The sequence below is a fragment of the Peromyscus californicus genome, unplaced genomic scaffold (genome assembly GCF_007827085.1).
Source record: "Peromyscus californicus insignis strain IS unplaced genomic scaffold, ASM782708v3 Scaffold_12__1_contigs__length_115047231, whole genome shotgun sequence".
Classification (NCBI taxonomy): domain Eukaryota; kingdom Metazoa; phylum Chordata; class Mammalia; order Rodentia; family Cricetidae; genus Peromyscus; species Peromyscus californicus.
In genome coordinates, this window is record NW_026294413.1 from 79,442,883 (window position 1) to 79,470,725 (window position 27,843).

At 44.0% G+C, this 27,843-nt stretch overlaps 1 protein-coding gene across 8 annotated transcripts; it reads left to right on the plus strand.

The window, feature by feature from the left end:
* The first annotated feature begins 2,714 nt into the window (after positions 1-2,714).
* Nudt13 (nudix hydrolase 13) lies at positions 2,715-27,197 on the plus strand. Of its 8 annotated transcripts, none has more exons than XM_052733477.1 (9): positions 2,715-3,212; positions 8,613-8,705; positions 13,852-13,994; positions 15,629-15,763; positions 16,975-17,081; positions 19,700-19,825; positions 20,803-20,914; positions 21,593-21,747; positions 25,655-27,197. In XM_052733477.1, the coding sequence occupies exons 2-9, from the start codon at positions 8,623-8,625 to the stop codon at positions 25,853-25,855; spliced, it is 1,062 nt and encodes a 353-aa protein (XP_052589437.1). In that variant the 5' UTR covers positions 2,715-3,212; positions 8,613-8,622; the 3' UTR covers positions 25,856-27,197. The 8 variants fall into 8 exon arrangements, with proteins under 8 accessions (XP_052589437.1, XP_052589443.1, XP_052589438.1 ...); XM_052733483.1 differs by having other exon boundaries at positions 2,715-2,827; XM_052733478.1 differs by lacking the exon at positions 13,852-13,994.
* The last annotated feature ends 646 nt before the right edge of the window (positions 27,198-27,843 follow it).

Consider the following 27,843-nt stretch of genomic DNA (forward strand, 5'->3'; position numbering starts at 1 on the left):
CTGTGTGCCTTAGGGGTGTGGGTGTATTGAGAGCCTAGAAATGCAGTAATGTAAATGGTAACCTTTATCAGTGCCAACTTACTGTGTGTGTGTGTGTGTGTGTGTGTGTGTGTGTGTGTGTGCGTGTGTATAAGGAGGCAAAAGTTTGACCTTAGGTTATTCCTCAGATGGCATTTATCTATTTTTACATTAATTAATAAATTTAGAGTATGTTCCATGGCCCTGATGTGGAAGTCAGAGGGCAGCTTGCAGGAATGGCTTCTCTCCCTCTATCACGTGGGTTCTGGGGGTTGAACTCCGGTTGTTAGGCTTAGCAGCAAGATCCTTTACCTGGTGAGCCATCTCTGAGGTCCCATTTTTCATCTTGATGGAAAGAGCTGGGCACAGTGGCCTGCACTTATAACCCCAGTGCTGGGGAGGCGGACACAGGCAGATCCCTGGGGATGAATAGCTAGCCAGCATAGCCTTCTCAGAGAGTTTCAGGCTGAGAGATCTTGTCTCAAAAACCCATGTGGATAGTGCCTGAGAAATGCTGCCCAAGGTTTTCCAATGGCGCGCGCGCGCACGCACACACACACACACACACACACCTGCTCTCCCCTTACCGTTAGAAACAAAATGGCTAGCCAGTTAACTAGATCTGCTCTTCTTTTCCTAATAATCTAGATATATATATTAACTACATTCAGGATTTAGTAACATTTGTCCCCTACAGTCTAACTGCCAGCCCGTGATTCTTTTTTTTTTTGGTTTTTCGAGACAGGGTTTCTCTGTGTAGCTTTGCGCCTTTCCTGGAACTCGCTTTGGAGACCAGGCTGGCCTCGAACTCACAGAGATCCGCCTGGCTCTGCCTCCCGAGTGCTGGGATTAAAGGCGTGCGCCACCACCGCCCAGCTCCGTGATTCTTTTAAAAGGTAAGTCAAGTCCTCTCATTCTGCTTACGACGTCCTTCAGTGACATTCCACCCCTCTCAGAGTAAGAGCAAGAATATTATAATGGCTTTGTAAGGACTCAGCACTTATGCGTTCTAATGTCTGTTTACTATTTGATCTCCTCTCTCATACCACGACCTTCCTTTTTTATTTTACTTTTTATTTTTACTTATATTGATGTTTTTCCTGCACGTACATCTCTGTACCACATTCAAACAGTGCCCTCGGAGGCCAGAAGAGGGCCTCAGATCCCTTGGAACTAGAATTCCATCCTGGAGCTGGGAATTGAACCCAGGTCCTCTGGAAGAACAGCCAGGGCTCTAAACTATTGTGTCATCGCTCCAGCCTCAATCCTACCCTTTCTTTAAATCTGCCAGGCACATTTTCACCCCAGGCCCTTTGCATAAGCTCATTTTATTCTGTCTACAAGTCTCTCCCCATAAACCCTGACTTGGTTTTCCCTGTTACCTTCTTCAAGCTCTTTATTCAAATGTTGCCTCAACAATGAGGCTAACCAGCCTACACAAAATAGCAAAACCATTCCTCCTCCTAATGTGTTTTAATCTCCCCCAGCACTTATAACCATCTGTATATTTACTTATTTTGTTGTTTCCTCCCATAGAATTTGGTTTACACACGAATATATGTTTTTTATGTATTCTGTGCTTTTTTAATCCTTAACTCCAGTTCCAGGGGATCTGATACCCCCTTCTGGCTTGCAAGGACACCAGAGATGTACATGGTGTACAGACACACTTGCAGGCAAAACACCCACACACAAAAATGAAAAACTGATGTTAACTAAACAGATTTTGAATGAGCGGCCTACAACACTGGCTTTTCATATAAACAAGCAGCTTCCATAGTAATAAAAGGGCAGCCCTGGGTAGCTTTACTGGATTTTGGTGTAATATGTTGCTGGTCTGACTGATCAATCAAGGTAGAAATTATACCAAAAACTTGTATATACCTAAGCACAGCCCTCTCTTATTTTTTTTTGTTTGTTTATTTATTTCAAGACAGAGCCCCAGTGTGTACCCCTGGATAACCTATAACCTATTATGTAAGCCAGGCTGGCCTCAAATTCAGAGAGCTGTCTCCTGGGATTAAAGGAAGGCCTGGGACTCCTAGCCTTCAAAAAAAACCAACAACAACAACAAAAACAACAAACAAACAAACAAACAACCCTCCCAAAAAAACAACTCTCAAAAAAACTAGCCTTTAAAAAAAAAAAAAAGGTTTTTTTTATGTGCGAGCGTGCGTGCGTACGTGTGTGTGCGCGTGCGTGCGTGCGTGTGTGTGTGTGTGTGTGTGTAAATATATGTGTGGGTTCATGTGCATGGGCACATGCGTGTCCATGGGTGCATGTTCAAGTGTGGGAGTGCAGAGGGTTAAGTTGACATTGAATGTCTTCTTCCATGGCTCTCCCTTTGTTTGTTAAGGCAGGATCTCTCACTGAACATGGAACTCACCAATTCAGCTACGCAACATCCAAATAAAACCTCCAGCCCAGAAAGAGCTGGAAACTGAAAGAGTTCTTTGGTTGTGGTGGTTTTCATTATAAACTTTGACAACTGCAGTTCACTTTGCTATCCAAGGTCACAACGCCGTGACTGGAAATTGAACTACAATTCCCAGAGTGCATCTCTAGTCTCTGGGGGAATGCTGGGAAGTGTGGCAGACGTATGATTTTTGGCCAATTATAATTACTGTCGCGGGCGTAGCGATTAAATTACGTTTCCCAGAGTGCATCTTTAGGAGGGTTCTGGGAAGAGTGGCAGAAGCATCAGCCCCACTGGGAAGGGAAAGGAGAAATTATTTGAACTTGGACATTTGGCGTTTCCTGGGGTTTGCAGACTGTTGGGGCATAGGAGGCACCCCGAAAAGACTTCAGAGTGAGTACAGCGAAACGAAACCTGTTCTAAGTGCAACCAGGATGTAGTGAGGAGCTATAATCAAAACTTAGCAGACGTTCTCGGCTACAGAGTTTGAGTTTTAGTGTTTCTAATCTCGAGAAACCGGACCATTTTGCATTCAACATTGAGTACCTCTGATTTATTTTCTGAAACGTTTTTTGGAGAGCTAATTAAACATGGAACGTTCCGTTTTCTCACCTTTTCTCTTAATTTTTGAAGTGGTGGTGGGATCTTTTAGAAGTAAACCATAAAGCTTTTCATATAACCAAGACCATAAAGTCTGCATCACGGTGTCTTCGCATCCTTCCCAGCCCCGTCGAAGTCCACAGTGAAATGGATGTTCTCAGGACGCTCCCAAAGACAGGCAGCGATGCCTCTGCAGGGTGGGGGCACCCGTGAAGATTCAGGATGAACGCTTTGTCACGTTTTATGCCTTATAAGTCATTCCTTCTGGAAAGACGAGCAAGATGAGAAGTGTGTGTGTGTGTGTGTGTGTGTGTACCTGTTAGTTCATATGGATCCTGCCTTGGCATTTGTTAGTTTTAGGTTAAAACAGTGTTACCTTTCATCTCATCTCTTAATTCTTTGTACACACACACACACACACACACACACACACACACACACACACACACACACGAGGGGCGCAGCGCTCCGTGACAAATTCCTGAATATTCAGGCCATGATAATCTGCAACTGGCTAAAATTAATTTAGTAACAGAAATTGGGCAGGACACCAGGCAGTCATACAGTGGGCCACACAGAGTAGGGTGTAGCTACAGCCACAAGGAAGTAGCTCTTGGAATTCCCAGGATCCATGAACCTTACCAGAGAAATTCCAGTAGCCTAGAAATAATCTTCAGTTATTAGTCCCAGGAACCACTGTTTTGTTATACATTCTTATTTCTTAAAAAGCATAAGTGCATGTGCTTAAATTTTTAAAGGAGGCTGGGCATTGTGTCTCAGTGCCTATAATCCCTCCTGCTGAAGCCAAGTGGTCGCTGCCGGCGAGGCAGCCTGGCTACGGTGTGAGACCTTATCTCAAGAATAAGTAACTGAATGAAATTTAAAAATCAGTAAAAATAAATAAATTTAAGTCAGGGCTGGGAAGATGGCTCAGTGGGTAAATTGCTTGCTGAGTTTGATTCCCCAAGACCCATGTAAAGCTGGGTGCAAAAACACACACCTGTAATCCAAGCACACTACAGTGAAAGGAGAGGCAGAGGAGACGCCCCGGAAGCTCACAGGCTAACTAGCCCGGTGTCCACAGGGACGAACAACAGAAACAGCCTGTCTGAAAATAAGGTGAAGCCTGAAGACCAGCACCTGGGGGTGTCCTCCAATCTGTACCTGTGTCCTGTCTACACACGCACACACGCACACACACACACACACACACACACACACACACACAAGTGCAATAATTGCGTGTACCCTTCTCAACCTTCATCTTCTCTTTCTCCTAAACTAGCCACTGTCTATAGCTTGGTCTGTATACTTCTAATCATTTGAAAAATATAAATACCTAACTATAATCCTAGCATCCAGCAGGGGGTAGCAGAAGGATCAGTGAATTCAAGGCCAGCCTGGGTTCTATGAGACCCTCTGAAAACAAGAGTAACAAGTCCACGTAACTCCAAATGAGTGAAGCGTTATACATTTGTAATCACAGCACCGCGGAGTCAGAGGCAGGAGGATTGCCATGAGTTCAAGGTCAGCCTGGGTTATATAGTGATTTCCTGGTCTGCCTAAGCTAAGACCCAATCTCAAAATAATTAAAAAAAAAAAAAGCAAAAATGTAATTTATGTATACCGGACTGTTTATCTGTTCTTTTCATTGTAAATGAATGAGGTAATGGTGACCAACCAAATATTACTTGTCTAGCTGAAGATATAATAGCAAATAAAACTTGGTGTGGTGGCTTCTGTGTGTTATCTCAGTACTTGTGGGGCTGATAGAGGATGATCTAGCATCCTCTGGTTCGGAGCCAGCCTGGGCTATATTGTGAATCCCAGGCCAGACTCCCCTTAGAAAGTCATCATCATAAATTGATAAAAATACATATTTATAGTATGCAATGTAATATTTCAATATTTGCATATCCTATTAAATAAATCAAGCTAATATATCTATCACCTCACATATTTATAGTTGTTCATTGTGATGAGGGCATTTAAGATTTCTTACAGGTTTTCAAGTGTCTTTCAAGTGTATATAGTGACCATCAGTACTACAAATATTACAAGTCTTTTCTACTTGTCTAGCTGAAGATATAATTTGCAGAATTTACATATCCTATCCAAGTGTATCCTGTATACCCTTTGGCCAGCATCTCTCCATTGCCTCCTGGGTATTTCTCACTTAGTAAAATATTATGGATACTCTTTCCTTTTACTATATACATCATTCTCTATTTAGAAGCTACTTATTATTCTATTTAATCATAATTTGAGGGGTTGCTAGGATCAAACCTCGAGCCTCATGCCTATTAGTTAAGTAGTCTACAACAGAGTTACATCCCCAGACAAGATTGTAATTTAAGCTTTTTATTTTACTGTTATTGTGTGTGTATGATGTGTGTGTGTGTGTGCATATGCAAGTATGCCACAGTGTGCATGTGGAGGCCAGTGGACCACTCTGGGGAGTCAGTCTTCTCCTCCTCCTTCCACCGTGGGTTCCAGGAATCAAAGGCAGCTCACCAGGCCTGTACAGCGAGTGCTTTCAGTGGCTGAGCCATCTTGCTGGGTCCCATTATCATAATTTTAAAAGAAGTATTTATTTACTTTATGTTCATTCATAAACAGCTGTATGTCTCTATACCACGTGTGTGCCTGGTGCCTGTGGAGGCCAGAAGAGGGCATTGGATTCCATGGGAGTGGAGTTACAGACAGTTGTGAGCTGCCACGTGGGTGCTGGGAACTGAACAGATCCTCTGGAAGAGCAGCCGGCGCCTTGAAATGCCGTGTCCTCTCTAGCCCCTAGACTTTTTACTAACATTCTTAAACATGTTCTTTCCTCCCTAGGATAGATTCTTAGATGTAGAATTTTTAGCTAAAAGAAATTTTGTTTAACACATTAATAGTTACTCTTAAATTAACTTTAAAATATTGGAGCAATATACATTTCTGAATTATATGTGAGCTAGTAAAGCTGGCCTTAAACGCATACCTTTAGATCATTAAAATTGCACCTTTAACACCATCTCAGAGTGCTTTTTAACCCACAGAGTACATACTGCCTTCTGTGAAGGTGATTCATACTGTATGTTTTATGTTTCTTAAGTGACCTTGAGTAACATCAGTACCTAATATTTTGTTGACTCTCGTGTGCTAAATATATTTTACCCTCGCCAGGGTCATAGATCGCAACCAGAACTATTCAAGGGTTAGTCATCAGTGACTCATAATTGTGCAATCAAGAAGCAGGCCTGAACTCTAAATGTTTCTCGGCAGGCTAGCGTCAAAGCTTGCCTCCCTGGGGCACAGTTAGAAGGTGGTTGGTTATTTAACTGTATGGTCTTACTTTCTCGGTGGCATTTCTTGACATTTTTACAGCTAATATGAAAGGTGCCTTGCACAGGAAAGACAATACATACTGATACACACTTTAAAAGGAAACTTTGGGCTGGGAATGTAGCTCAGGGGTTCAGTGCTTGTCTAGGATGTGGATGGTAGCATTCAGATGTGTGAAGCTCTGGCTTGAATCTCCAAGAATGCAGAAGCAAGCAATCAAGCATAATTCTGAAAGTGGATGTTTAAGACACAGAATATACCACAAACACAGAGACTACCTTGGATTCCTGTGAATTTGCATCGATGCCTGTTGACATCTTTTCCTAGTGGCCCTGATTTTAATTTTTCTTAATCTACAAGACTTTCTCCTACTTCATTCTCTAAGAGATGTTGGGTTTTTTGTTTGTTTGCTTGTTTTTCTTTTTGGTTTTTTGAGACAGGATTTCTCTGTGTAACAGTCCTGGCTGTCCTGGAACTCACTCTGTAGACCAAGTTGGCCTCCAACTCACAGAGATCCGCCTGCCTCTGCCTCCTGAGTGCTGGGATTAAAGGCGTGCTCCACCACACCCAGCCCGAGATTTTGGATTTTTGTTTGTTTGTTTTTCGAGACAGGGTTTCTCTGTGTAGCTTTGTGCCTTTCCTGGATCTCGCTCTGTAGACCAGGCTGGCCTCGAACTCACAAAGATCCCATGTCTCTGCCTCCTGAGTGCTGGGATTAAAGGCGTGCGCCACCACCACCACCACCACCAGGCGGATTTTTTTTTAACTACATCTTAAATGTATTTATTTTGTGTGTATGTCCTGGTGCATTCGTGGAGGTCAAAGGAGAGCTAGTGGGAATTGGCTCTTTCCTTCCGCCATGTGAGTCCTGGGGACTGAACTCAGGTCATCAGGCTTGGTGGCACGCACCTTTACCAGCTGAGCCGCCTCACCAGCCTAGCATGTTGTTTTTCATGGATGAGAAACCTGGATTCAGGAGTCTGGAGAGATCTCAGAATTGTCATTTATTCTATTAGGATAATGCTAATGACCATAATAATTTCAGTGGTCAGGAGACTGGGTATAGCTCGGTGGTAGAGTGCATGGCTTGATGTGCCAGACCCTGCACTCAGTCTCAAGAACTAAAACTAAAAAAATCAAAAACTTTTAGCTTCTTAATATGGCAAAGCTGTTTTTCTTTTTTAAAGATTTATTTATTTATTATGTATACAGTGTTCTGCCTGCATGTGTGCCTTCACACCAGATCTCATTACAGATGGTTGTGAGCCACTATGTGGTTGCTGGGAATTGAACTCAGGACCCTGGAAGTTTAGCCACTGCTCTTAACCTCTGAACCATCTCTCCAGCCCAGCTGTCTTTCTTTTTAAGAATTCCTTTCTGATACTACCCACAGTTCTAGGGATTGAACCCAGGGCCTTGCACATGCTATGAAAATGTTCTATCATGACCCCACCCGCCCCTACCCAATATGGTCAAAGTTCATTTCTTACAAACAGTCCAGTGCAGAGGAGTTTTGGTTGGTGGAGAGCTTTTCTCCGTGTGTGAATCAAGGATCCAAGCTGCTCTGTCTACTGACTGCCTTTGCCATTGGGGTCTTCCAAGCAAAGGGAAGTGAGGATGGAGAAGCCACATTCACTGCTAATGCTTCATCCCAGAAGGGACGCACTTCACTTCCACTGACACCACATTGTTAAGACCCAGGCATGGCCCCACCTAGGAACAAGGAACGGGAGAGAGATGGTTGACTTTGCAGCCACCTCCCAGCAATAGCTCCACAGTACGAAGGAGAACACACATTATGTTAATTAGGGGATTCGCACAACTCACTAGCTTAGCAGAACAGGTTTCAATTTTGTATATTAGAAAATAAGCAGTGGGAATTTGAGATCCCATGGCTAGTTAGTGATAAAGTGCAATGAAGGCCTGGGGTGGGTTGCACATCTAAAATCCCAGCACTCAGGAGGTACACGCAGGCGGATCTCTGTGAGTCTGAGGCCAGCCAAGGCTACATAGTGAGGCCCTATCTTAAAAAACAAAAAACAACAGACAGACAAAACAAAACAGTGTCAAAGCCCGTTCACAGGAGTTTTGGGTTGTGGTTGTGGTTGTGGTTGTTGTTGTTTGTTTGTTTTTCCCCTGATATTGCAAAGTGATTCTGTCCTGGCTTAAACTGTAACTCTCTTGATTTATTACTTTAACGTGCATACTGTGACCCTAAAAACAAAGCAAGCAAACCTCCGTTTTTCTCTAGGAGCCCAACAATGTCTCTGTATTGCAGAACAGTTTGCAGGAGGAAATCTTTTTGGTGCTGTAGGCTGCTGTCAACGTATGTCACTAAGATGCGGTGAGTTCTGACCAACCTGAGTATTTGGGGCCTATTAACTACTAAACTCTAAACTCTTAAAATTCCATATTAAGAATTAAATGTATGAGATAAAAATCACACACAATAATGTCCACTGTAAATTATTTACAGTTGAAAGCCATTTAATAATAAATTTCCAACATTGAAAATGTTTCATACTCTTGACCAGAAGTTCTACTCAAATGAGACATTGTCCTTTTGGCCAAGAGTGGTAATGCACACCTGAAATCCCAGCATGTAAATGGTGGAGGCAAGAGGACCAGGAATTCAAGATCCTCATTTACATACAGAATTTGAGGTCAGCCCCAGTTACATGAAAGTCTCTCAAGGAGGAGGAGGTAGAGAAAGAAGAAGAAGAAGAAGAAGAAGAAGAAGAAGAAGAAGAAGAAGAAGAAGAAGAAGAAGAAGAAGAAGAAGAAGAAGAAGAAGAAGAAAGAGGAGGAGGAAGAAGAGGTCTTTTTTGTTGTTACTGTTTTGTTTTGAGGCAGAGTCTAACTGTTTTTTCATGTGTGTGTACATATTTATGACTACACATGTGGAGAAAGGTGAATGTACATGGGTGTGCATGTGCATATAGAGGCAGAGGTTGACCAGATGTCTTTCTCAATCACTCTTCTACCTTACTATTTTTTTAAGTTTTATGTATATCGTATTTGGCCTGCATATGTTTGTGTACCATGTGTCTGCAGTGTCCACAGAAGCCAGAAGAGAGTGTCAGATCCTCTGGAACTGTGTAGATGGTTGTTAACCCACAGCCACGTGGGTGCTGTGAATTGAACTCAGGTCCTCTGGAAGAGCAGCCAGTGCTCTTAACTACAGAGCCATCTCTTTAGTCCACCGCCTTATTTTTTGAGGTGGGGTCTCTCCTGAACCTAGAGATCACTGATTGGCTAGCCAGCAAGCCCCAGGGATCCTCTTGTCTCTCCCTCCCTGGCGCTGGGATTATAGAGCCCTGCCCAGCTTTTTGGGGTGTTAGATCCAAACTTGGTCTTCATGTTGGCATAGAAAGCACTGAACTAGCTGGTCATCTCCATCACCCCCTACTGGTTTTTTGAGGAGGCATCTTACTACATATAGTCTAGGATACTCTGGCCACTTGTTCTTCTGCTCTAGCCTTCCAGCTGCTGAGACTGCCTGTGTGAGTCACCACACCCAGCTAAGATTTGGACTTTGCTCTGTGGTGTCTTGTTTCATGAAACAGTGCTTCCCACATAACAGGCACTGAAATATTGTTGGATCAATGAGCAGGAAGGAAGATGTTAAAGGAGACCTGTTTAGTATAATTTTTAACAAACACAATTAAATTATATTGAATAGTATATTTTTGTTTCCTGAAACAGCAAGGATAACTCCAAGACCCTACTTCTCTCAAAAGAGATACACTTCAGTGGAAGGTAGAACAGAGAGAAGAAAAAAAAAAAAAAAGGCTGGAGCCCAGTGCAGGGGGCCGTGGGGATGTACAGCAGTGACAACTGGTGTGTAACAAGTCGACCCACCAGACGCATGATGCCCTGTTGGAGGACCTCACTTGGCAAAGCCATGGGGTTATTGACTGTAAATGATTGGTTGTCCATAACTTTCTTGGGTGCCACTGTTATGCCTCCCTAATCAGAATCAGAGTTCTTTCCACAGCCCTTTGGTAGTGTGTTTTACACTTATTTGGCACACATATAGCTGTGAATGGTCAGGAAGATGATTTCTGTTTAAGCTATATAATTCTGGTGAACAGAAATAATACCAGAATATTCTTCTTTACTGACAGAGGAAAGTAACAGTGTTCTCGGTCTCAAAGACAGCTAATTTTAGAACAAATTTGAAACAAACTAAACTGCCCTGCAGAAAATACACAAAGACTGATTCCCAGGTGTTGTTTATTGCTAAATCAAGGCCAGGCTGTTTACACTGAGACATAGTCCTTGCAGTAGCTCTCTTTCTGCACTCGTATCCTGATGACTCAAGGTTCTGCCAACTGTTTACTGTCTGGGATCCTCGTCAACCTAGAGCTGCGTGCATGGGTCAATGTGACATTACTAGCCTAAGAGAAACTACATGACTTACCTTGTGTTATGAGTATGGGTGGACTCTGAAAATGTAACATACATTGTGCAGAGTTTAGCTAAGGGGAGAGAGCAAGCGATGTGAAGTAACGGTGTAAGAGCTGGGCAGAGGCTAAGAGTGAGTGTTGAAAGGGCAGAGAGAAAATGTAACATGTTATTGTCCAAAGTTAGGCACATCTAGCTGTGGATGGTCAGGAAGAAGTGTGAGAGTAAGATGAGAGAGTGAATGAATGAGAGAATGAGTGAGTAAAGAGTGAATAAATGATGTAATAATATGTGAAAAAATGTAACAAAATAGATAGAAGAAATATGTAGATGTAACTGTGCAAAAGAAGTATGTGGCTGTGTGGAGAAATTATGGAGATTGTAACAGTGTGTAACTTGGCTGTATGGGAAATATGACAATGTGGAATGTATTTATGTGGAGACAGAGAGAAAACCAGAGAAAGAGATTTTTCTAGATGAAGTAAAACAGTAAGTTACCATCAGAAATTGTGTGTTTCCTTATTTTACCCCTCAGATAGATATAAACTTACTTCTAAATACCCTCAAATAGAAAAAATCTAGCCTTCAGATAGATAAGAATTTTTCCTAAGCCCTCGCCGCCTTTGTGGATTTTTTTGCATACTCTGGTGGTAGCTGGAAGCTGGCCCTCCAAGCTACCAATAGCAAAGGCTCAGCAGTGAAGAGCACCGGCTGCTCCTGTAGAAGGCCCAGATTTGGTTCCAGCATCTGCACGGGAGCTCACAACCATCTTTAACTCCAGTTCCAAGGGTTCATACACCCTCTTCTGGTTCCAGAGGCACCAGGCATACACATGATACACACATACATGCATGGAGGCAAAACACACATTCACATAAATAAAAATAGATAAATCTTTAAAGAAAAATAGCAACAACAAAAGACTGCAAATGGCCAGGCAGTGGTGGCACACGCCTTTAATCCCAGCACTTGGCGGGCAGAGGCGGGCGGATCCTTAGAAGCCAGCCTGGTCTACAGAGAGAGTTCCAGGGACAGCCAGGGCTACACCGAGAAACCTTGTATTGAAAAACAAAACAAGCAAACAAATATCCACTCACATATTATTCTATGTATACCTGTATTCCTTTCTATATATGTTGATACGCAATACTATTTAAATAACTCCAAAATTCCAAATAGGAATTTCTCTGATTAGTGGGATTATTGAAGGTTTCCCTTTTTGAAAAAAATAATAATAATTGGTACTGGGAAGATGGCTCAGTAGTTAAGAGCACTGGCTGCTCTTCCAGAGGATCCAGGTTCAATTCCCAGCACCCACATGGCAGCTCATACCTGTCTGTAATTCCAGTTCCAGGGAATCTGACACTCCCACACAGACATGCATGTGCAGGTAAAACACCAATGAACATAAAATAAAAATAAATTATAATTAGCTTGATGGTGAAGGTGCATACTTTTAATCTCAGCACTCAGGAGGCAGAGGCGGGTGGATCTCTGAGTTCAAGGCAGCCTGGTCTATAGTGGTCATTTAGTCCACCACTGAATCTTTTTTTTTTTTTTATAAGATTTTGATTTATTTATTATGTATACGGTGTTCTGCCTGCATGCCAGAAGAGGGCACCAGATCTCATTATAGATGGCTGTGAGCCACCTATAATGTGGTTGCTGGGAATTGAACTCAGGACCTCAAGCCAGTGCTCTTAACCTCTGAGCCATCTCTCCAGCCCCACCACTAAATCTTAAGGACTCTGATTCAATTTGTAAAACTTGTGGACAGACTCCAGGCACCCTAAATGAAGGTACTAGAAAAGCCTAGAACTTGCTTTATTATTGTCTCTTTTTGAGAAGCCAGTAAGTTTTCCTTTTCTTTCTTTCTTTCTTCTTCTTCTTTTTTTTTTTTTTTTTTTTTTTTTGGAGACAGGGTCTCTACATAGCCCTCATTGCTCTAGAACTCACAGAGATCCACCTCTTCTGCCTCCTGAGTACTGGGATTTAAGGCGTGGGCCATCACTAAGTTTTCTCAATCCACATTTTTATTTTGGCTAGTGAAAATATTATCACTATGAGTTAGGTCAAGAATGGGCTTTACCTGTGGTCCCTCTGGTACACTTAAGGAGCCAAAGGAGTTCATGTCAGAAACAAGGGTGCCTGTTTGTCACATGTGTGCCCCGTCTTCCCTGGATTGATGAGATCCTAAAGGTGCAGTGTTTGCTGTCTGCAAAATAAATCCAGCCTGCTCCGTCTGTGGGTCTGTCCTCCTCTTCCTGTCGGTCCACCGCCTGCAAATTCTTGCCTCTCCGTGTAAAGCTGGCAAAGTCCCTTAAGGTTTAATTCAGTAAGTTTTATAAGTCAATAAATACCGATTGGACTGAGCCATTCCGTATCCAGTTACTGAGTTGGGAAGCCAAGAACGGCAGACCCTGCCCTTGAAGAAACCCGTCTTTCCAGACACAGCGGTGCAGCAGCACACAGAAGGATGGACGGGAGCAGCAGGATGCAGACCAGAGTGCATACTTGCCTGTGGCCACCTCGACGTTGGAGCAAACTGGGATGGAAAGAGATGAATGGAGCATGATGGCACTGACCTGTAATCGCAGCTACTCTCGAAGCTAAGGCAGGAGGATTATATTCACGGCCTTCCTGGACTACAGAGTGAGTTCAGACTGGCCAGGGCAACTTAGTGATAAAAGGTGAGAAGAGTATTGAGCATACAGCTCAATGTTGCAGAGCTTGCCCAGCATGTCCATGAACTTGGCTTCAGGCTCCAGTTCTGTAATACATACATACATATATACGTACATGCATACATACATACATGCATCCAGTGCAGGAGAGTTAAGAATTCCCCCAAATGAATGACAGACAAACAACCAAGTGTGGTTTATTTGTGTTTGCTTGTTTACTGAACTTGGGCTGTATCTGTCTAGGTCACGGCACATGTGTGGAGGTCAGAGGATAATTTGAGGGAGTTGGCTCTCTCCTTCCACCATGAGGGTTCTGGAGATTGAACTCAGGTTGTCTACCCGCTTGGTCACCTCACTAGCCTAAGTCTGGTCTTTCAGTGGCTCATTTCCCAAATGCAGATACTTATTTGAATTGAAGGAAGATAATGAGGCCTGCAGGAAGGCTCAGCAGACCGGAGTGTTTTACCTCTTTCATGACCTGGCTCCTTTGCTGCAGCAGGCATCGGGACATCGATATCTGGTCCCTCGGCTTAGCCGAGCAGGTAAGGTCCGAGTTCACCAATGGAGTAGACGAGGCTTTGGCCACTAGGTGAAATTCAGGTCACACTGAAGCTCCAAAAATATCCTTGCATTTTAAATGAGTTCAGATTTTTCAAACAGCTCTTGAGACTCAAGCTTCCATACTGTTTCTACTAACTAATAGCTCATTGTATGAACTTGAATTGCTAGTTAGATGTTCTTGGTGGTGATATGAACCATGAGTGCCTTAAACAGAGGTCCATGAAGCTGCCATCCAAATGGGATGGGCCACTGCCCATTTTAAAAATGAAATTGTATTGTAGCACAGCCACACTCATTCCTTCACATACTGTGTTCAGCTGCTTTTATGCTGCAATGGCAATTGAGTAGTCGTCGCAGACTGTATTATAAACTCTAAAATACTTGGTTTCTCTTTACAGAGAAGGTTTTCCAGCCTTACCTTAGGCTAGTGATTTCTAGCCTCAAGGAATTTCAATTTACATAGTTCAAGATTTGCATCCTAACTTGATTTTGACTAGGTCAAAATTGAATGAAATTAATTTTGAGACCTCTTTTAGTACGTGCAACTACAAATCTATATACTGCTCGATTGGGGGATTTTATTTTTGAGATTCAAGTGTGGATTGAAAAAAAAATTTTTTTTTGTTTTGGTTTTTTGAGACAGGGTTTCTCTGTGTAGCTTTGGAGCCTTTTCTGTAGCCCAGGCTGGCCTCAAACTCACAGAGTTTAATCCCCAGTGCTGGGATTAAAGGTGTGTGCCACCACCGCCAACCCCCCCCCCCCCCCCCCCCCCGCCCCCGGGCTTGAAAATAGTTTTTAAAACTCTGCCTGCAGGGGACATGACTCAGTGGTAGAGTACTTGACCAACATACATGAGTGTCTTAGTTACTTTTCTGTCCTGTGATGAAACAGCACAACCAAGGCAATCTGCAGAAGAAAGAGTGTATTCTGGGCTTACCGTTTCAGACAGATGCGCGCATCATGGCAGGGAAGCATGGCACTGGGGCAGTAGCTGGGAGCTTACATCTTGAAACCAGGAGGCAGAGAACACACTGGAGACAGCATGGGCTTTGGAAACCTCAAGCCCTACCCACACCCTCCCATGCAGTGACACACCTCCTGCAACAAGGCCACACCTCCTAATCCTTCCCAAACAGTTCTACCAACTGGGACCAAGTATCAAACACAGGCACCTACAAGGGCCATTTTTACTCAGACCTCCACAATGAGGTTCCTAGATTCAGTCCCAGTAGCAGGGGGAAAAAATCCTGCAACCATCAAATTGAGAGTAAATACCACTAAATAAAATCTATGATATACTAAACATGGTCAGATGTTCATTATCATTATTCCCTAAACAATAGCATAAACAGTTATGTACATAGTTGCATTGTTATTTGATATTAAGCAACCAAGAGCTATTTAAAGTATTGACAAATACTACCTTATTTTATATAAGAGATTTGAGCATACCCAAATTTTGGTATGTAAGAGACATTCTTTAACAGACCCCAGCCGATCCTGAGGTAGCAACTGTGTACTCTAAGCAGAATTACTTCCTGTGGGTCTCACTTGTGTTGAGGTGACTAAAACCCATGTCTCACTTTTTCTCTCCCTCTTCTCTTTTGTTATTTAGAGTTGGAAGGGCTGCTGGGTAAGTTTAGACAGGACTCACAAAGAATAGAAGATTCAGTGCTGATTGGATGCTCCAACCAGCATGAAGCATGGTTTGCTTTGGATCTGGGTCTGAAGAGCGCATCCTCCGTCCACGGTGCGTACCCCTTTTCCTAATAGGCAACCCCCTGCTGCTCTCAGCCTTTAGGCTTTTGCATGATACCATTTCAAAGAAAATTTTACACATACAAAAATGTCAGTTTTTCCCTTTAAATAAGGATATAAAAACACTATTATCACTGAAAAGAGAATAAGGAAGCATGTGCTGTGAGGCTTTAGATAGCCTGGAACTTGCTACATAGCCCAGACTGACCTCCGATTCAGGGCTTCTGCCTCAGCCTCCCATGTGCTGGGATAACGGGCTTGCACTACCTCGGACCTGGCTGAAAATCAAGGGGATTGTAATGATGTTTGTCCAGGTGGTGGGAACACACTTGCCTATTATATTATTCCCCACACATGTATACACTTTATATTTTAACTATTTAATAAGTATTTTAAAATTCATGTCTTCACAACTGAGTATGGCAGCATGTAATCCCAGTACGTGAGGGAGGCTGAGGCCAAAGAATTTGAGTTCTAGGCCAGCTTAGCCTACGTAGTGAGGGGTTTTTCGGGGGGGGGGGAACAGAGCAAAAGCTTGGCATGGTGGTACGTGCTAGTCATCTCAGTACTTGAGGAGTTAAAGATCATCCTGTCTACACAGAGTATGAGGCCAACCTGACTACACAACGTTCTGTCTAAAAACACACAAAATCGTGGTATCATTTTTTCTAAGAATGATTCCATGGAGTAGTTCTGGGTCCTCCACTTTAGAGTCGGTTTGGATCCTGCCATGCTTTCCTTGTCTCTTCAGTGTCTGGGGTGTAAGTTAATGGTGGTGGGATGAGCTTGGACACCACAGTTTATGTTTTCCAAGGATTGGTGTTGCTGATCCTGACCACTCTAAAGAGGATCTTGAGAAATACTGTGCTCTACCATTTCCCAAACTAACCTAAGGATCACTTGGTACCTGTTTAATTTTTTTTTAATCTTCCAAAATTCAGATTTGGAAACCCAGAGCAGCTATTACATGGTACCACACACCTTTGTGCATGAGCATGCCTTCTCTGTCTCTGTCTGTCTGTCTGTCTCTCTCTCTCTCTTTCTGTCTCTCTCTGCAGGTAGAAGCTTGAGAACCTGTGTCATTTCCCAGATCCCTAGATGAGTCTCGTAGGCAAATTTGGGACGCAGAGCTCTGGCAGGAGGGACTTGACAGAGGCAAAGCTGGACATCTGTGTAATCACATTCTCTTTTCTGATTTTCTAGCCCCCTTGCCAAAATCTGAAATAGAGGCAGAGCTCAGAGGTTCTTTCATCACACTGAGGCAGGCTGTTTTTCAGCTGAACTCGATGGATTCCTCCTTGCTGTTCACGGTAGGTCTGGTTTCTCAGTTCCGTAGGAAGTATAATAGGGTTGTGTGTACGGGCAGATACACATGTGCTTACAATCCTGGGGTGAGACACAGATTCTCACAGATCACAGGCCTTCCTGCACGTTGGCAGAGGACAGTGCACTGTGAAAGATTGTTCACTGTTCTTGTTCTGCTTTTTAGCAGAGCTGCTGTGAAGATTTACCTCCTAAGAACATAGCAACAGGATCTCTATTTTTAAATAAATATTAATTATTATTTATTAATATGTTTTTATATAATGTTTCTCATAACTGTTTTTTAAATATTTTATTTTTAATTGTATGTGCATATATGCCTGAATGTAGGTTGTGCATATGAGTGTAGGTGTCTGCAGAGGCCAGAATTGGGCACGAGCAATTGTGAACCACCTGTTATAGGTCATAGGTGCTGGGAACTGAACTCTGGTCCTCTGCAAGAGCAGTATGTACTCTTAACCACTGGGCCATCTCTCCAGCCCAACTTCATAAATATTTCTTTAACCCCATAGCATGATATACATCATGATTTTTTTTACATGAGAAATAATTTTACATTGCTTTAATAACATGTTCTCACAGCTTTAGATTTCACTTGTTAATTTTTATTGTTGATTTTTTAATTTTATTTTTTTGAAACAGGGTCTTATCTACCCCAGGCTGGTCTTGAACTCGTTATGTAGCTGAAGATGACCTTGAACTTGTGATCTTTCTGAGTCTATTTTTGAATTACCAGGATTATAAGCATGCCCTGGCATGCCTGGTTTATGTGGTACTAGGATTGAACTCAGAGTGGCCTACATGTTAGATGTACTGATTACTTTTCCTGGTGCTGTGATAACAAACCCAGACAAAAAGAAGTCCAATGAGAAAGGGTTTAGTTCGGCTGAAGTGTGAGGATGTGGTCCATCATGGTGGGGGAGTCAGGGCGGCTTGAGGTTGGTGGTCCCATTATATCCACAGTCAGGAGGCAAAGAGTGAGGAAGGATCAGCCTGGCTTCTCCTTTTTATTCCATCCAGGATCCCAGCCCATGAAATGGTGCTAGACACGATTGGGTGGGTCTTCTCACCTCCATGAACCTAACTAGATAATCTTTCCCAGACGTGCCCAGAGACTGTTTCCATCAAGTTGACATTTCCTGTGACGTTGACAACATTTATCATCATACCAGCCTTTAATGTTTTGGTTGTTGTTGTTGTTTTAAAGACAGGATCTCAGGCTGGCCTTCAGCTTACTGTATAGCTGAGGATGGCCTTGAACTCCTGATCCTTTGGTCTCCATTTCCCCAGCCCTGGGATTATGGGCATCTACACACCTCTCTGCTCTAAATTAAAGAGAAACCCATAAGCCTTTTTTAGGTGGAAAAAGAAAATCACAACTTGAGTGGGGGAAGCAGTGGGTGGAAATGCTTCAAGCCTGATGCGAGTTCCATCCTGGGAACCCATGTAAAAGCCAGATGCTGCGGTGTGCCACTGGAATCCCAGTACTCCTAGGGCAAGATCTCGGGCAGAGGCAGGAGAAGGGCTCAGGGGCCACTAGTCTGGAGTACACTGCACAGCAGAGCCAATGAGACCCCTATTGGAAGAAAGGTTGTTCTCCGACCTTCCCCCATACACACAAACACACACACACACACACACACACACACACACACACACACACACACACAAACACACATACACACACACACACATACACACACACACACACACAAACACACACACACACACAAACACACACACACACACACAAACACACACACACACACACAAACACACACACACACACAAACACACACACACACACACACACAAACACACACACACACACAAACACACACACACACACACAAACACACATACACACACACACACACAAACACACATACACACACACACACACAAACACACACACACACACACACACACACACACACACACACACATGCAAAATTTTTCAAAAACAAAATCACAACTTCATTGAGGAGGAATAAGTATGAAATAAATGTTTAAGTATAATAGAAATTGAAATGTTTTCTTCTGGAGCTTGGTCACATTTTATGGGTGTGTATTATATTGCTGTATATTTTTATGTTTTAAGCAATCTATAGTGCATTTCAAAGTACCATTTAGGCTAGAGACCCAGCTCAGTGGAAGATTACTTCCTAGTGTATGTGAAGCTGTAGACTGCCAGCTCCGTAAAGAATAAAAAAATTACAAGTACCTAAAATATACTTTCTTTTAGATTTTTGGTGCTAGGAAAATATCCTTAGGTCATTTCCTTATTTTACAGTCTAAAGGCACTTGAAGTAGGTGAGCTAGGACCAGTGCGATGGCCCAGCAGGTAAAGGCGACTGCCATACAAGCCTGGTGGCCTGGGATGCTCCCTGTAAAGGTGGAAGGGGAGATCCAGCCGCACCACGTTCTCCTGTGACCCACCCATGTGCCAAGGCACATGTACCACCACCACCACCACCACCCGCCCCACACACCAGTAATAATACAATTAAGCAACTTGCTTGAAATAAGTGAGCCAGGAAAAGACTCCCCCACGAATTGGTCTGGCCACCTTTCTCTAAAGGCGGACCCTGCTTTGTATCTCTAGGCTCAGGCTCTCCTCCGCTGGCACGACGGTCATCAGTTCTGCAGCAGAAGCGGGCAGCCTACTGAGAAGAACATGGCCGGTAGCAAGCGAGTGTGCCCTTCCAATAAGATCATCTACTATCCACAGGTGGGGCGCAGTGGGGTGGGACATACTCCTCATTCCAGTACTTGGGAGGCGAAGGCAGCCTGGGTTACCTGAGATACTTTCACAAAAATCAAAGGAAGTGGCTGGGGAGACGGCTCGGCAGTTAAGAGCACTGGCTGCTCTTCCAGAAGAGCTAGGTTCGATTCCCAGCACCATATGGCAACCCACAAACCTCTGTGACTCCAGTTCCAGGGGATCCAGTGCCCTCTTCTGGCTTCTTTGGGCACCAGGCATGCCTGTGGTACACGTCCGTACATAATACAGGCACAACATTCATACGGATAAAATAAAAATAAACAGCCAGGCATCGTGGGAGGCACAAGTGGGCAGATCTTTATGAGTTTGAGGCCAACCTGGTCTCCACAGTGAGTTCCAGGATATCCAGGGCTATGTAGGGAGACCCTGTCTCAGAAAAAATAAAATTAATTAATTAATCTCAAAAATATTTCTCTTTGTTATTTGAAAAGGGGCCTCTCTATGTCTCTATGTAGCCTTGGCTACCCTAGAATTAAAATGAGAAGAGAAACTCGGGAGGCAGAGGCAGGTGGATCTCCATGAGTTCGAGGCCAGCCTGGCCTACAGAGTGACCAAAACAGGACAGGCACCAAAACTACACAGAGAGACCTTGTCTCAAAAAAAAAAAAAAAGAAAGGAAGGAAGGAAGGAAGGGAAAGAGAGAGAGAGAGAGAGAGAGAGAGAGAGAGAGAGAGAGAGAGAGAGAAAGAAAGAAAGAAAGAAAGAAAGAAAGAAAGGAAGGAAGGAAGGAAGGAAGGAAGGAAGGAAGGAAGGAAGGAAGGAAGAAAGAAAAAGAAAATTGAGGCCAGCAGTCCAAGGAGATTGCTCCCACTCTGTCACGGGGAAGGAAGCCTCTGTGCTCAGAAGGCTTCCACAACTGCCTCTTCCTTTTGCCTCCTAGGCCCCGTAATGCCAGCACCTCAGTTTCCATTCTCCTTTCCTAGATGGCCCCTGTGGTGATCACGCTGGTGACGGACGGGGCCCGGTGCCTGCTCGCCCGCCAGAGCTCCTTCCCCAAAGGGTTGTACTCTGCCCTGGCAGGCTTCTGTGACATAGGTAAGGAGGGGAGGAGGTGCAGGCGACAGGGGAAGATGCGACACATTTGTCCTGTTGCCATCCTGCTCGAGTCACAAATATTCATCCTCATGTCAAGGAAACTGTCCTGGAATCATGCTTCATTTCCTACGTAACCAGAGGCAAAATTTCGCACATGCAGCATAGCTGGAAGAATTAGACAGCGAGTCCCCCACACCCACTGCCTCAGTTCTGTGATCTTTGATTTCACTCTCCTCACATACGCATCTACCCATTTGTCTGCCCGGCCATCGGCCCGTCTTACTTTCTGATGAACGAGTTACAGACATGAGTGTACTTCTCCCTGAGTTTCCAGCACACCGCTGCTAACGAGAATCCCATGCTTGCTTACAGTTCCTCATGCTGTAATCTCTGTTAGTTCACTGGGTCAGGTCTACAGATGGTGAAAGGTGGCAGTGTCATAGGGCGGAGGGCAGCAGTAACCTTCCCATCGCCACACTCACCCGCACTGTAACCAGCCCACTAGACGAGCACTGGCCCTACTCGGGGTCCGAGTCCTTGTGCTGGGAACCGAGACTTGAGACACTCGCAGGAGCACCGCGTTGAGACGGCTCTCGCACTCGGGCTGGCGTGATGCAGATAGGTAACATACAGTTTTCCTGCTCCAGGGCTGTCGGGGATTAATCTGAGTGCTTTCAGGTGAAAGTGTGGAAGAGGCCGTCCAGCGGGAAGTTGCAGAAGAGGTGGGCCTGGAAGTGGAGAACCTGCGGTACTCCGCGTCCCAGCACTGGCCCTTTCCCAACAGCTCACTCATGATTGCCTGTCATGCAACCGTGAAACCAGGGCAGACAGAGGTAAATTCCTAACTTTCCCTTATGCCGTGATGTCCCCGTCACCCGCCAGCGAGTACTTTCTGAGCACTTGTCTTAAGGAATACTAGGTTATATGGCGATATATAAGATACTCAGTATCCTGAAGGAATTTGCCCTTGAGAATGGAAACAAATCATCATTCTCCCTTGCATATATCTCAGTTATGGAACAACTTCCCTTAGAGCTGCTTTCTTGACGTGTAATTAACACACAGAGTTTACTGGGGGCGGGGGGCTCGGTTGGTAGAGTAAGCCTAAGGTACACAAAGTCACAGGTTCAGTCCTCAGCACTATAGAAACCCAAACTGGTAGTCCTTGCTTATTTATAATCCCAACACTTGGGAGGTGGAGGCAGGAGCATTAGAAGTTTGAGGCCAGCCTAGACTACATGAGAGCCTGTTTTGTTCTTAAAGACTTATCTACAGATGTCTGTAGACATCTGATGCATCTGACTGGCTGGCTTTGGAGAGAAGCGTGTATTGGGAACTATCCATCAGACATTACTCTCTGTGTCATAAGCTTACCCATCATTTTCTGTGTCCCCCACCACCACCCCCACCACCCCACCCCTGCTTTTCCTCTGTGCTAAGAGCAGTTAACATAAGCCTTACTTTAATGTATTCAACAGAATGTTGCTAACTCTAGGTGCTGTACAGACCACCAGAACCTGTTCTGTATAAGTGAGACTTCATATCCTTTGGCCCCTGCCTCCCCATTACCCCCTTCCAGGCCTTGGGACAAGCACTCTACTCTTTCTTTCTATGTGGTTAACTATTTTCGAGTCTCCATGCAGCTGAGACTATGTGGAATCTGCATCAGCCTTATTCCACTTAGCATGTCTTCCAGGCCCATCCACTTACTATAAATGTAGGATTTCCCTCGTTTTATCAACTCAGTAATGCCAGCCAGGGTGACAAATGCCTGTTCCCTTGGTACTTGGGAAGCAGAGGAAGGAAGATCCGGGAGTTCAAGGTCAGCTCTGATTGACATAGCAAGTTGGAGGCAACCTAGGACTACATTAGACCCCTGAAAAAAAAATCAAACAAAGCCCCTCAATACTACTTCACGATATGTATTTGTCACACTTTCTTCATTGACAGACATTTAGATGGTTTTTATATCATGGATGTTGTGAAGCATGTCACAGTAACAATAGGAATGTACCTCTGAGATCCAGATTTCCATCCACCTGGATATATGCTCAGAAGTGGGATTGCTGGATCAAATGATAGTTCTAATTTTTAAATTTTTATTTTGAGATAGGATTTCACTGTGTAGCCCTGGCTGGCCTAGAATTCACTGTGGAGACCAGGCAGGCCTCAAACTCCCAGAGAGCCACCGTCTCTGCCTCCCCCATGCTGGGATTAAAGGCCAGAGCCACCTTTTGAATTTTTTGTAGAATTTCCACAGTTTTCTATAGTGGTTGCACCAGCTTACCTTTCTGCCAGTAGTTTATAGTGATCCTCCATTTCCATATCCTTGCCGACATCCGTTGTCTCTTTGTTCAGTTTTGAGGTAGGGTCTTACTATATGTAGCCCAGGCTGGCCTTCAACTTACTGTATCACTCTGGCTCCCCTCAAACTTAGGATCTTCCTGTTTTACCTTCCAAGTGCTGGGATTACAGGTGTGTGCCATCATGCCAGGCTTCTTTGGTTTTTTGAGAGTAGCCATCTGACCTAGTTACTTTTCTATGCTGTGAAGAGACACCAAGGCAACTTATAAAATGAAACATTCAACTGGGGTCTTGCTTAACAGTTCTAGAGGGTCAGTCCATGACCATCAAGGGAGGAGGCACAGCAGCAAGCAGGCAGGCATGGTGCCGGAGAAGTAACTGAGGGATTACATCTGATCCACAAGCAGGAGGCAGAGAGAGAGTTAACCAGGAATGACATGAGCTTCTGAAACCTCAAAGCCCACTCCCCAGTGTCACACTTCCTCTAACAAGGCCACACCTCCTAACCCTTCCCAAACAGTTACACCAGCTGGGGACCAACCATTCAAACATATGAACCTATGGAGGCCATTGTCATCCAAACCACCACACCATCTTAGGAGGTATGCAGTGATCTCTCATATGGCTTTGCTCTGCATTGCTCTGATTAGTGACACTGTATTTTTTCACATATTTGTTGGCCATGTGTATTTCTTCTTTTAAGAACCATCTATTCAGGTGTTTTGCCTTTTTTTTTTTCAGTGCTAGGGATTGAACACTGGACCTCAAAGGTGCACACTACCACTGAGCTCCAACACAGTCTATCTGTGCTGTTGAGCTGCAAGGGATCCCTACACATTTTAGATATTAATTAATGAGATATTTGTTCTACAGACATGCTCTCACATCCCATAGGTACATTTTCATTTTGTGTTTCCTTTGCTATATAGAAGCTTTTTTTTTCCTTCTAAGACAGGGTTTCTCTGTGTAACCCTGGCTGTCCTAGAACTAGCTCTGTTGACCAGGCTGGCCTTGAACTCACAGACATCCTCCTGCGTCTGCCTCCTGAGCACTGGGATTAAAGGAGTGTGCCGCCACTGCCCAGCAATATAGAAGCTTTTTATTCTGACCTCATCCTGTCTACTTTAGATTTTCCCGCCTTTGTTTTTAATGTCACATCTAAAAAAGCCGGTGCCCAGTCCAGTATCGTGAAACGTAGTATCTTCTAAGAGCTTTATGTGAGGGCCTACTTGTACATTTAATTTTTAATTCATTTTGTGTTGTTTTTTGAAATAAAGGGTTCAGTTTCATTTTTTTGCATGTGTATCCAGTGTGCCAACACCATTTATGTTGTGATTTTTCACCTTCAGTTTTTAGCAGTACATTATATAGAGACAGAATACACACACCTCACTTAATGATTTGGGGATTGATTTGGGGATTTTACTGCTCAGAGAATTCAGGACGTTGGGGATGAATGGCATAAAATCATAGGGACTTCTGGTTGAAAGGGACTAGGGTGTCTTGCCCAAATCCACCTCGCTTGTCTGTAGCATGTCTGACAGATGGATCTCCGCCCACCACCAGTTTGCCAATTGTGTCCTCTGATTTTTATGGGCTCTCTAATCCGCTTCCACTTACTGGGACAGTTGGTCTGTTTACTTCACTTCTTACTTTTGGTCATCACTGACCTTTATCCTGGAGAGAGAGTAACGTTTGTACTAATGTATTTGTGTGTGAACATATGTGGAAATCAAGACAGGATGTGGGAGTCTGTTCTCTCAGTCCGAGGGACCAGGCTCAGGTCATCAGGCTTGACAGCAAATGCCTTTACCTGCTGAGCCGTCTCCCTGACCCTGTAGCTGCTTTTGTTGTTTTTTTTTTTTTTTCTCTTTTTTTTTTTTTTTTTGGTTTTTTCGAGACAGGGTTTCTCTGTGTAGCTTTTTTGCGCCTTTCCTGGAACTCACTTGGTAGCTCAGGCTGGCCTCGAACTCACAGAGATCCGCCTGGCTCTGCCTCCCGAGTGCTGGGATTAAAGGCGTGCGCCACCACCACCCGGCCTGTAGCTGCTTTTTAATTGAAAGAGTTATACAACTGATGCAGACACAATTAATGATAACTTACCACTTAGAATTTTAGTGTCTACACTTTAGAATTCTATGTGTATGTACACTGGGGACTGAAAACAGACTTAACAAGCGCTATTAGCCTTGTACGAATAGGATATTTTTTAAATTTCTTTTTTAAAAGAACTATTTAAAAATATATTTAATTCTCTATTGTGTTTCTGGACAATATCTAGAACTGATTTTAACCTAACCCATCAATGCCAGGTGTTACCATTTAAGAAAACATAGTTTTGTATGCATTGTTTCACATTTGGCCTAGTATTTTAAATTTTATAGTTCCTAATTTTCCTCCCCCCACCCCCTTACCCCTGCGCCTCTTGTCTTTCAGATCCAGGTGAATCGGAGAGAGCTAGAAGCAGCTGCCTGGTTCAGTCTTGACGAGGTGGCCACAGCCCTGAGGAGAAAGGGCTCCTTTATGCAGCAGCAGAGTGATGCTGTCCCATTGATGTTGCCGCCCAAGTTAGCCATTGCCCACCACATGATTAAGAGCTGGGTGGAAACACAGACCTGTTCTTCCCTGGCTGCTTAGCTCAAATCAAGCTGTCTGGATCCCTCCCCGGCGTTGCTGAAGGGCATGCCAGAGATCTACTGTAAGGGGGGGGGGTGGCAAAGTCAGCTCCAGGGCAGCCTCCTAAGGCAGAGGAGCTCTGAGAAGTTCCTGTTGCCAAAAGAGGTTCCCAGTCACGGACCACCAAAAATGTCAGTGTAACCTGGATAGAGCAGCCTGTACCCGCGCTTGTGACCCGCGCTTATCCTAGCTACTTTGGAGGCTGAGGCAAGAGCATCACTTTCTCCCAGGACAACGTGGGAAACACATCGAGACCCCGTCTCTTTGACAAAACAAAACAAAAACTCTAAGGAGAAAAGGTGATTGATGAGATGCTAACCATGAAACGCTGAGGGAAAAGTGCTGGTTCGTGTGGATGGAGGCCATTTCTCCAAGGCTATAGGAGCAAACATCTTCTGGCACCTGGCTCATGGATGTTGCATTTACAGGAACTGCCAAATGTGCCTGGAGTACTTTATCTTAGTATCTACACTATCAACAAATCTCAGCTCACATTTGAGTTGCTTCTGTCCTCACAGAAAAATAGCATAATATTATGTTTTTGAATTTGTGTGTAGGTATATTCTTTTAAAAATTGTATTATTGTGTTTGCCTGCATGTATGTCTTTGCACAGCATGCATGCCTAGTTCCTGTGGAGGCCAGAAGAGGGCGTCGGATCCCCTGGAACTGGAGTTACAGACTATGGTGAGCTGCCATGTGGGTGCTGGGACTCAAACTTGGGTCTTCTGGAAGACAGCCACTATAGGTATCTTCTTATATGTAGTAGTTAAAGTTGACTGTTTAGTAGTTGTTGTTGCTAGAGCTCGAACCCAGGGCCTTATACATGGCAGGCAAGTGCTGTACCATGGAGGCACGTCCTCAGCCCAAAAATTATGGTTTTGGTTTTGTTTTTAAGCTCTGAAGGGCTAAGGACAGTGGGAGCAAAGGTCTTCCTCAGCATACTCTACAGAGGCGGTGGTTTTTTGAAGTAGCTAAACTCCAGAAGGGCTGGAGATGATTCAAAAGACTAAGTTGTCATTCTGACTCTTTCACTTGCTCAGTTTGTGACCAGGGAAGAGACTAAACATAAAACAGTCCTGGGTCTGCACACCCAGAGAGTGCTGCTTCATCTAAGGGAACGGCGAGGCTAAGCAAACACCAGCCTGAAGCTGGAATCACATACGGCCCCCGCCCACGGTGCTAGAGGCTGAACTCTCACACCGAGGCAAGCCTGTCGCTGAGCTGTACCCCAGCCCCTGTGTCCTCTGTATCTTGGAAGAAAGAAGACCCTGGAGGAAATAGATTTTCATGCCTTTATTCAGACTTCTTTTCTGTTCTGTTCTATGGCTCAAATTTTAGAAAATGAGAATGGGGTGGGGACAGGAAAGCTCTTGGTGTGTGACAGTATGATGTGTAAGTCTAGAGTCCCAGGCTGTGGCACAGCTGGGAAAATGTGCAGAAGACACTATCAGAGGGGCAGTTGGAAAGAGTGGCCAGGGCCAGTCCTAGCTTCAGATACCTGCACTGATGGATGACTAGAAGACAAAAGACCCCAACAACCCTAAGCTTACCCACACATTATTAGTGAAGCGTTTATCTAATTATTCTTTATCAAAAAAAAAAATCAGGAGTAAGATATCTTGGTAAGAACTTGAATGATTAGAGAAGCCACCAATGACCTCCTATCTTTCCCGTTCCTCCATCCAAAAGGCCAAGATTTTCTCTCAGCCCCATCTTACCACTTCCTGTCTCCTATCTGTCCTCAGTCCTCCAAAACCTCTATGGTTAATTTGGTCAACTAGTGGTTAGCTCCACCCTCTGACTCAGAGCAAACTTTATTGTCAGAATGCAATCAAAATATCACACATTTCCCCCTTTTTGTCTAAATAGAAAGGGAAGGTTTTAACTAACATAGTAAAATTATATACAATAAGAACAATTCAGTTAAGAATTACATTCACGGCCAGGC

Excerpts from the sequence above, each read along its gene's own strand:
- Nudt13 (XM_052733477.1), top strand. The coding sequence starts at position 8,623 with ATGTCTCTGTATTGCAGAACAGTTTGCAGGAGGAAATCTTTTTGGTGC. Across the intron at positions 19,826-20,802 it reads AGATCATCTACTATCCACAG|ATGGCCCCTGTGGTGATCAC; the intron begins GTGGGGCGCAGT and ends CTCCTTTCCTAG. Across the intron at positions 20,915-21,592 it reads GGCAGGCTTCTGTGACATAG|GTGAAAGTGTGGAAGAGGCC; the intron begins GTAAGGAGGGGA and ends GAGTGCTTTCAG.